Source organism: Myotis yumanensis, unplaced genomic scaffold (genome assembly GCF_028538775.1).
Source record: "Myotis yumanensis isolate MYYU_CA2020_CCGP unplaced genomic scaffold, mMyoYum1.0.hap1 SCAF_6, whole genome shotgun sequence".
Lineage (NCBI taxonomy): Eukaryota > Metazoa > Chordata > Mammalia > Chiroptera > Vespertilionidae > Myotis > Myotis yumanensis.
The window spans coordinates 94,395,790-94,405,754 of NW_027223757.1; the positions used below are offsets into that span (position 1 = coordinate 94,395,790).

Consider the following 9,965-nt stretch of genomic DNA (forward strand, 5'->3'; position numbering starts at 1 on the left):
TGAGTATATGCAAATTAACTGACAACCAAGATGGCAGCTAATTTGCATATGTCGGCTCCAAGCCACAGACTGAGGCTTTAGGCCTAGGCCGGGGAGGAGCCAGCCAGGGATCAGCTGTGGCAGCGAGCTGGGGGTGCCCCGGCCCAGGCCTAAAGCCTTGGCCTGAGGCTTTAGGCCTGGGCCGGGGAGGAGCCAGCCAGCGATCAGCTGTGGCAGGAGCTGGGGGTGCCCCGGCCCAGGCTTAAAGCCTCGGGCAGAGGCTTTAGGCTTGGGTTGGGGAGGAGCCAGCCAACGATTGTTGATGGCAGTGGAGGCGGGGACCTGGGGGTGCCCCGGCCCAGGCCTAATGCCTCGGCCAGAGGCATTAGGCCTGGGCCGGGGAGGAGCCAGCCAGGGATCCTTGATGGTGGTGGCGGCCCGAACCGGGGTGCAGCCAGCCAGCGATCCTTGATGGCCACGGTGGCTTGGAGCTGAGGGTGTCCTGGCCCAGGGCTAATGACTCACCAGAGGCGTTAGGCCTGGGCAGGGGCCAAACCAGCAATTGGTGTGAACTACAGAGGAAACACCTTTTCTGACTGCTGATTGGTTAAGCTCCCTGTATGCCACTGGTAATATTCTTAGTAACTTGGGTAATAAGAATCCAAGAAGGTGATGTAGGGTTTTTTACCACACTCCTGGAGAAAAAAATGAATGTCTGCTGCTGGAGGGTTAAGAAATGTCATATCCTGTCTTAGCCAGTTCGGCTCAGTGGATAATGCCTCGGCCTGCCCAACGCAGATTCTGGGTTCAATTCTGACCAAGGGAATGTACCTAGGTTGCAGGTTCCTCCCTGGCTCCGGCCCAGGTCAAGGCTCATGCAGGAGGCAACCAATCAAAGTGTTCCTCTCACTTTGATGTTTCTCTCTGTCTTTCCCTTTCTCTTCCACATTCTCTAAAAATCAATGGAAACATATCCCCAGGTGAGGATAAAGAAAGAAAGAAATGTCATATCCTATGAAAGACACTTCTTGAAAATGCCTAAAGAAAGATATCATTTTTTCATGGTAAAGGGACTGGAGTCCGTGTTGATGAAAACACCTTGGTGGCTGCGTAGACTGGCAGTGGCTGCAACAGCGGGGTGATGGGGCTGGTGCCTTCCCCTGATCAGCCCAGTCGACTCCCACAAAGGGAGGCCAGACTGTGGCTTAGGCCCACTCCCCAAGGGGAGCAGGGAGCAGGTAGTAGGACATCTCCTAGGGCTCCCAGTATGTGATAGGGGGCAAGCTGGGCTGAGGGAACCCCCTCCCCAGTGCACAAATTTTTGTGCACCTGGCCCCTAGTATATATATAAAGCTCTTGCTGGTGCCAATTGCGTGCATGTTTTTCCATTTGTCATTGTCGTTTGTAAATTTGGTTGACACTTCTATTATAGAGAAAGGGCAAACAGCAATATTAAACTATTTCTTCTAATTAATTTCCTTTCAATGTGCACGAATTTGTGCACCAGGCCTCTAGTATTGTAATAACTATGTATGGTGCCAGATGGTATTAGATTTTTGGGGTGGTCACTTTGTAACTTATGTAATGTCTAATCATTATGTTGTACACCTGAAACTAATATAATGTTGTATGCCAACTGTAGTTGAAACATTAAATAAATTATAAAAATAGAGCTATTGATGATGGATATAACTAGCAGTATTTTCCTATGTATTTGTATACTGTATGCAAAGCACTGCCTACATATCAAGTTATTCAAATTCTGTCAATAACTCTGCAAGGAAAGTATTTTTGCCCCCACGTATGAATGAGAAAAAAGGCACAGACATGTCAGCTGCTTTACGCAGTGCTATAAAGTTTAAAATACCAGCTATAACATGCTGAGTCCTGGATTTGGATTTAGGTTTCTTTGTACTGAACTATGCTGCATCAGTTATTCTTTGACTCCCAGTTACATTTTAAGCTCCCAGAGGCAGATGGCACAGACAGGGGCAGCCTCACCCCCGTGGCTTTTCCATTGCGCCATCCTGGGTGCCATGTGTGGAGCTGTCATGCGGGGCGGAAAGACTGAGGCAACGTGGGGAACACAGTTGCAAAGGGTGGGATGTCGCCAAGCCAGATCACGTATACTCTCAGGAGTGAAGTGTTGGGTGCACCCCAGAGGGCCAGAGCGTCCCTCTGTGGGTCCATCTCCCTGCCAGGGTTTCCACTGCAAGACAGCGAATCCAGAGAAGGTCCAGCACCCACCACTGCATTATCTCATCCCTGTGCACCAGGGTGCTTTCTTCCTCCCAGGCTCCAGCTCCTTACCCAGGTGCTGTTCTGCTGCTCCCAGGTGCACAGGCATTCAGTGAGAGTGATTGGGCTTACCTGCCTGGGCACACCAGGAGCCATATTGAGCCCCTGTCCCTCACATGCCAGGGTGGCACAGGAAAATCCACAGGTTAGCTAGCAGGACACATCCAGGATGTGAGGCAAGCTACACCTGTATCCTAGGGACCCTGTTTTCTACTCCCTAGGGATCATGGTTTCTACTCCCACCCCTTTCCCAGTTGTTACTAACCCTAAGTAAGGACAAAGCACTTGGTCCTCAGATACCTCATTATTGCGTCATTCCAATGCCCTCCTAACTAACTTACCTTTTTCTCCTGCCTAGAGAATTGCTATCTCCTTAAGGGTGTGGCAGGAGAAGAAAGCTTTTACTAACATTATTTATTCTTCACAAATTTAAAGTTTGGGGAACAAATATTGACTACTGCTACTTTTGAGATTAAAAATTTCTTTCCAGTAACTTATTTCTCTGTCATAACTTTTAACAGCTATATTAAAATGAATACAGATTTATTTATTTGCTTTTTGTATTTTTTAAATCTACACAAAGGACAGAAGGTATATAGGACCTTCATTGATGCCTGAATTGGGGGTGGGGTGGGGCAGTGGCCAAAGGTGAGAACACAAGGAAGAGAGAAAAATTAACTTCAGCTAAGATATCAAAATATTATCAGACTATACTTGCTTTCTTCTGTGTTACTGGGCATGAAACCTGATCTGGGAAATGAGATTAAATGGGCCTGAAGCATAAAGGGCCATGGTCGTAGTCAGTCCTGAGATAAACGACAGGAAAATTTTCAGTAAAAACCTCATAAAGGGGGTTTATCCTTCCACAGAGATATTAGTTCAGGGCCACTGAGGGATTAGGTAACTGGGTGGATACCTCAGGAATCCCACAATAGGTAACAACTGAGAAAAAATTCAAGAGTTTGGGGGAGAATTCTGAGAGGTATGTGAGATCTGAGGGGGCTGCAGCACCTGTAGTCACAGAGAAGAAGTGAGAGGATGAGTGTAGGAAGAGAGAAATAACGTGATGAACGTGGTCAGGAAATAGTGCTGCCATCCAGCATGTCCACTCTCTGCTTTGGGATGGCAATGCACCTGCAACGACACAGACATGAGATCTAGTGGCTCCTGTGCTGCCATTATGTTGTTTCCCAATTCTGTTCTTCAACCACACTTGTGTCCTCAGTCTCCTCCCATTTTCCTTCCTTCTGCTTTTTATATCTGAATACTCACCTTCCCTTCATAAGGGCCCTTGTTGTCTGGAGACACCACCTGGGTGCAGGCCCTGGATAATGAAGACGGTGCCTGTGATGATGCCCACGAGGCCCATGGCCAGCCCCAGGGCACAGACCACTGTCTCCATCAGCTCTGACATGGGGGCTGGAATCTCAGGCTCTGTGGGTGTGAGGTTTTGGAGGTCAGAATACAGAGAGAGTTGCTGTGCAGGTATATGGGGTGGGATGGTGAGGGTTGGTTCTGTAAAGATGTGGGGCAAGGGGCTTAGTGAGAGGGTGCAAGTCTATCATTAGAAAACCTTAAAGTGTTAGTTTTAGGGCCATGGGTTAGGGGATCATAGGCAGATGTTCAGACTTGACAGAGGAAAGAAGGCACCAAAAGGCATAGGGCTCTGATGGAGGCCAAAGCATAGCAGCATTAGCACGAAAGTGCAAAAAAGACACTGGGAGGCAGAGGGACCTAGATCTCAGCTGGGCTGAATCAGCATAGGTTGCTCCTGCTGTGATGGCAATGGCTCCGGGTGATTTCCTGACCTGATCATCTTTACACTGTTTACCAGACTTTACCTTTGATCTGCCTGCACGCATTGCTAAAGGCAAATGTGTAATCAAACTGAATAAAAAGCAGGCAGGACCCAGACTTGTGGTTCCTCTTCTTGCAAAGAGGTTTCCACCTGGCCCCCCAATGCCTTCAAAATCCATATTTCTTATACAGTGTATTCATTGTATGTCATTGGCCCTCCTGCAAGTTATCCTGAACCACCATGCAGGTCGTGGCAGGGCTCATACCCACCCCAGCGCTTCAGGAGTGGCTGGTCGAGCCCCCAGTGCTCCACCTTGCAGTCAAAGACGTTGTCAGCAGAAGGGAGGAAGGTGAGGTAACTGAACTTGAGGAAGGAATCATCACTCTTGGACAGGAAGCTGGTTTCAAAAACACCCTGTGTGACTGAGTGCCCGTTGCTCAGCCACGAGATGTTGATCACAGGAGGGAAGATGTTGTCCACGGCACAGATGAGGGTGTTGGGCTGGCCCAGCTCCACGGGAGCCTTGGGAAACACAGTCACCTCAGGAACCTCTATGGTGAGGAAACAGCACTGGGTTTAGAATCGTGGGCAGCTCTGCCCTGAGGGTCCCTGCCTCCTGGAGGGCCCTCCCATCAACGTTTCCCCATTGGAGAGCAGAAATGCTCTTGTTCCCTCTGCTTGTGAGCCGCTGTACACTGCCAGCCCGTCATCCCCACACCTTTCTCTCTGTGGGCCCCTGGTTAGGGTGGACGTCTATGGGACCCGTCCTTTAAGGAGTTGAGGATTGCAGTGTGGGTGCAAGAAGCTGTATTTCATGGAAACATGTGATTTGTAAGAAGGGAGAGGATGAGGGTTCAGCAAATTCCATGAGAAGATCTGGGACTCCTTAGAAAGGAGCACATTTTATAGAGTGAAGGGAATCTATCTGAGTGAAGAAGGGAGTGAGGCCTGGTATGAAGGGTAGATTCAGGAAAGAGACAGGATGGTGGACACATACTATTGGGAGCAGTCTTATAGTTGGAGCGTTCAATCAGGAGGTGCAAGTTGTATTTTAACATAGCCATGTTTCTCAGTGCATTCCGAGGGTCAAAATATTTAAATTCACTGAACCCAGGCAGCCAGCAGACAGTCTCCTTCTTGGTCAGGTCCGCGTAGAACTCCTCTTCTCCATCAAATTCATGGGTGTACTGGCCAAAGGGACCGTAAGACTGGAAGACATTTATGCCATAGGCCCCAACATGGTCAGCTGATGAGGGAGATGGGAGCAGGGAGGTGCAAAACACAGGAGAGAAAGGATCTCGTTAAACAAAGTGACAAGAAACATTGTGGGCTGCACCTTTGGCACAACCTGCAGACAGTCCCCAGCACCTGCTCCCTCCCCTGGCTGTCCTGTTAGAATCCAGCTGCCTCTCCACTCCTATGGTTGCTCTTGTCACAGGAACAGAATTCCACAGGCCTGTTTACTGCTATTCTCTGCCCGCCTAGCTCAGCGCCTGGCACCTCTTGGGCTTAAGATAAATACTGAAATGGGCAGAACAAGGAATGAATGAATGACCATGGCCTTAGCTTTCTTTTCAGAGATTCAGTTTACCTCCCTCTGCTTCATAAGTTTTCTCTCTCGATTTCTTCATCAGTTAATAACACATTCATTGTGGGTCCTCTCCACTCAGGACTGGCTCAGAACAGAACATGTGCTATATAAGGATTCCTTCCTCCTTTTATTTTTTTAACCAACAAAAGCACACATAATATTATTTTAAAAGAATTGCCTCTATTTTAGGGAATAAGAAAGAGCATGAGCCCTGCCATGGTGGCCCAGTGGTTGAGCGTCAACCTATGAACCAGGAAGTCATGGTTCGATTCCTGATCAGGGTACATGCCCCACTTGTGGGCTTGATCCCCAGTAGGGGGCATGCAGGAGGCAGTTGATCAATGATTCCCTCTCATCATTAATGTTTCTATTTCTCTCTCCCTCTCCTGTATTCTCTGAAATCAATAAAAATATATTTTAAAAAAAGAAAAAACATGATAAGGGCAGTGACAATATTACAAAACACATAAAAGTAAACATGCTTCTAAGGTCTCTTTGTGTGTGTGTGTGTGTTTAATCCTCACCTAAGGATATATATGTGTGTGTGTGTGTGTGTGTGTATATATATATATATATACACAATCATATATATTAGTATATTAGTTTAACCCTTACCCAAGGATATTTTTCCATTGATTTTTTTTTTAGAGAGAGTGTAAGAGAGAGAGGAAGACAGAGAGAAATATTGATGTGAGAGAACACATCGATTGGTTGCCTCCTGTACTTGCCCTGACCAGGTCCTGGGCTGGGGAGGAGCCTGCAACTGAGGTCCATGCCGTTTGGTCTGCAGGCTGATGTCCTATCCACTGAGCCAAACTGGCTAGGGCCCTGAGTATATTTATTTATTTTTTTATTTTTTTGAGCGAGAGTGGGAGGGAGGGGAGGAAGGGAGACAAAGAGAGAGAATCCTCTCAGATTGATGGGCTGCTTCCCACACATGGCTCTGGAGATGAACCTGCAACCCAGGTACCTGCCCTTGACCAGGAATCAAACCTATGACCTTTCCGTGTGCAGGCTGATGCTCTAACCACTTAGCAACCAGCCAGGGCTAAGGTCTCTGCTTCTGGAACAGGGTGGTCCTTAGGGGAGAGCATCTGGTTTCCTCTGAAATGAAACTGGAAACTTCATTACACTTTGGATTCCTGTCATTTCCCACCCTCTGCTTTTCTTGAAGGACGTTACTAAACCTCTCCTTTTTCTGACTCAACACTTACCTTGTTGGGGACTCCGGGAAAACTCTAGCCCTTTCCTCGAATGGACAGTGTACTTGTCTGTGGCAGCCAGCGCAGCTGACTCCCAGGTGGGCATGGCTGGACAACTTGTCTGAGCCTTTTACCATTTCCTCTTCCCTACCTTCCATTTCCTGAGTTTCAACAAGGTTTCAGACAGTGCGAGGAGTGAGGAGTAACACACGGACCATGCATGGTCTCTGCCAGAGAGGAGCATCATGAATAGGGGAGTCGGGTGAGTAAGGAGCCAATAGGTGTAGTGTGCTGAGTCCTCCACAAATACCTCACCTGCCACTCAAACCAGATGTCACCCTTTCATGCTCCTTGGTATTTACAAGGGTCTGTTTTCCTCCCTCAAATTATCTTCCAGGATTTTCTGGACACCTCCAGTTCACTCTTGACGTTTCTGCTTAGTTACCAACTTCTTAGCTAAGTCCCCTCATTAAGCATAGTTTTGACCACATTATGATTTCCAGTCCCTCCATGCAAATGTCCTCTTTGCAAGTTTATCTAGTCCTCATCCCCACCCAGCATGACTCCCTTGGTTGGCCACTTAAAGGACCCTCCATCAAAGCCTTCTTGTCCTTGTAACGAATCCTCTTGATTCCATTTCCAACATGAATATATGTGATTATTCCTTTCATCTGCACGTGTCCTTGGCTGCACGCTGCTGCTGAGGGACCTAACTGTGCCAGCTGGAACTACTCACTCTCAGTTTCAGTCTTACTGGGCCCACTGTCCTGTGCAACAGCTGCCCTGCTCTGGGCACAGTATTGTCCTATCGCTAATCTGAGCTCCCTCCAGGGGCAGACAGTACGTCTCTTCATCTGAGTCCCCAGCACTGAGCTCCTGGTGCTCAAACTGTGTAGCAAATGTCATTGCTATTCTTCAGGGCTACAAAGATTTGGGGAAGACTGACAGACATGAAGGTAGCAACATCCTGTGAAAGTTAGACTCAGTGGTGATGGCTGCATTATGACTCCTAAGCCCTAAGCACTGTTGTTAGATGGGCCTTTATTTTTCCATAAAAATATTAAAAGCTTATATTTTATGACCATATTGGTATAAAGGCAAATATAATTCAGGCTAAATTAAACTAGTTTCTTTTACCCTAAAAGTTCATTTTTTTCTTCTAATTTTAAAAGAAAGGAAAACATTTTCATGGGGTCCTATAGGCATTGCGAGCCCTTGGCCCTTTGCCCACTGTGGGGGGTACGTCAAGCCAGACCAGAGCACTCTGGAGTGATGTTGAGAAAAGGGGACGTGGACGTACTCTGGAGAAGCAGACAAAACTTTCCTACCAAACCAAGAAAGCTTGGGAGCAGCCATATATATATTTAAAAGCCTAAGGGACTGTTACGACTGGTTGACCGGTTGCTATGATGATCACTGATCACCAGGAGGCAGACTCTCCATGCAGGAGCTGCCCCTTGGTGGTCAGTGTGCTCCCACAGCCAATCTCTTTTGGTCACTTCCCCAGGCAGGCCAGCCCTGATTGGCCCTGATTGAGACTGGGCGAGATGGCCCTGAGCAGCCCTATCACTGGCCAGGCTGAGGGACCCCACCTTTACACAAATTCGTGCACTGGAACTCTAGAGGTTAATAACATCATTGAAGATCAGAGTAACCTTTAGTTCATTTCCCCTTTGAACTACAGTGCTTGGTTTTTCTACTTTGCTTTTGTGAATCTACTCTTCTTGCCAATAAAACAACAGGAAAAAGAACCAGGAATAGATCCTGGAAAGAAAAAAGGGTAAAGAAATGATGAAGAGAGGGTGGAAAGGTGAGCAACAGAGGTGGAGTGGCCCAGGGGACCAAACCATGATTGGATGCCCAATCTTCCTCTTACAGAGCTTCCTTAGATGTGGTGAAGGACAAGCCATTTGGGCTGACAGTTTGAGACTAATGTAATTTAATTCACCATGTTTTCATCATAAAGTTCACAATTTTAAAATAAAAGTAAAGATATTCCCTACTTTGTTAAAGAATAATTATACAGCTATACCTGTAATAGTAGTAATTTTAAATATCATTGACATTTAATGGTCTTCCTTACTCGGGAAGCACACCTAAAACCTACTTTATTTGATTTTCTGTAAGGTGACGCATAAGCGGTAACTGAGATTAAGTGAAAACCACGTGATAAAATGACTTGTCTGAAGGCCCTCACTGGGCTGCTTACCCATTCCCCATCCGCCAGTTCTCAGCTTGGAAATGTATGTGAATCTGAGACAAAGCAGAGAACCCTTCTTTATATCTACATAGTACACATAATTCATGAAACTCTTTACCCAAGGTAAACTACAGGAGAAATATTCATCAAGCTCCAAAAGTTGGTCAGAAAAATTTGGAAGCAATGGTTCATGAATTTTAGTAACAGAACATCCACTTGTGAAAACACCCCTAATCTTTGAGGCAATCACACATAATGCCATAGAGCCTCTGGGCTATATTCATGGATCCAACATTAGAACCAGGATGATGGCCGTGGTGCAGTGTGCAACAGCTCAGGTAGCAGAGACTGGATGGGGACTCTGGTTTCCCACAGGAGGAAGGACCATAATTTTTGGATCTGCTTAATATTGAGGATGCCTTTGAGGGATCACTACTGTTTCTATGCAAATCTCTATCTTTTTTACCCTCCAATTCTGTTTCCCCAGCCCAGTCCCCATGTGGCTCAGCAGAGCACTCACCCACAATGTCTTCACCTCCACAGAGACTCAGCATGGTGGTCAAGGTGAGGGCCCCCCAAATCAGGACTCTATTTAGGGTCATCCTCTTCTCAAGGTGGTCTCAGCAGTTGCTACTCTGAGTTGTAGAGCAATGATGAGGACCAAGCGGAGAAAGAAATCTATAACACCCAAACTAAACCCTGCAGGTCAGGTTCTAGCCAATCAGAACTGCCCCCCTGTGATGACACCTCAGTTGCTGGTTGAAGAGTGTGTATTAGGAGGCTTGTCAGGGACTGGGAAATTCCAGGGTTCTGAGGTTCTGATGCAGCCTCCACTTCAACTGAGGGAATTCTCCATGAAAGGAGGGAAGGTAAGAAATCAGAATCTCCTCTCCTGGG

The 9,965-nt window shown here is 47.1% G+C and overlaps 1 protein-coding gene across 1 annotated transcript; it reads right to left on the bottom strand.

The window, feature by feature from the left end:
* Window positions 1-2,803: 2,803 nt before the first annotated feature.
* Window positions 2,804-9,723, bottom strand: LOC139012649 (SLA class II histocompatibility antigen, DQ haplotype D alpha chain-like). The gene is made up of 5 exons (XM_070418817.1): window positions 9,589-9,723; window positions 5,073-5,321; window positions 4,345-4,626; window positions 3,550-3,711; window positions 2,804-3,411 (listed from the first exon to the last, which is right to left on the bottom strand). The coding sequence occupies exons 1-4, from the start codon at window positions 9,668-9,670 to the stop codon at window positions 3,557-3,559; spliced, it is 768 nt and encodes a 255-aa protein (XP_070274918.1). The 5' UTR covers window positions 9,671-9,723; the 3' UTR covers window positions 2,804-3,411; window positions 3,550-3,556.
* Window positions 9,724-9,965: the final 242 nt, after the last annotated feature.

Coding starts and splice junctions, on each gene's coding strand:
- LOC139012649 (XM_070418817.1), bottom strand. CDS start 9,670: ATGACCCTAAATAGAGTCCTGATTTGGGGGGCCCTCACCTTGACCACC. Junction 4,627..5,072: donor CTATAAGACTGCTCCCAATA/GTATGTGTCCAC, acceptor TCCTCACCATAG/AGGTTCCTGAGGTGACTGTG. Junction 3,712..4,344: donor GCCACTCCTGAAGCGCTGGG/GTGGGTATGAGC, acceptor TCACACCCACAG/AGCCTGAGATTCCAGCCCCC.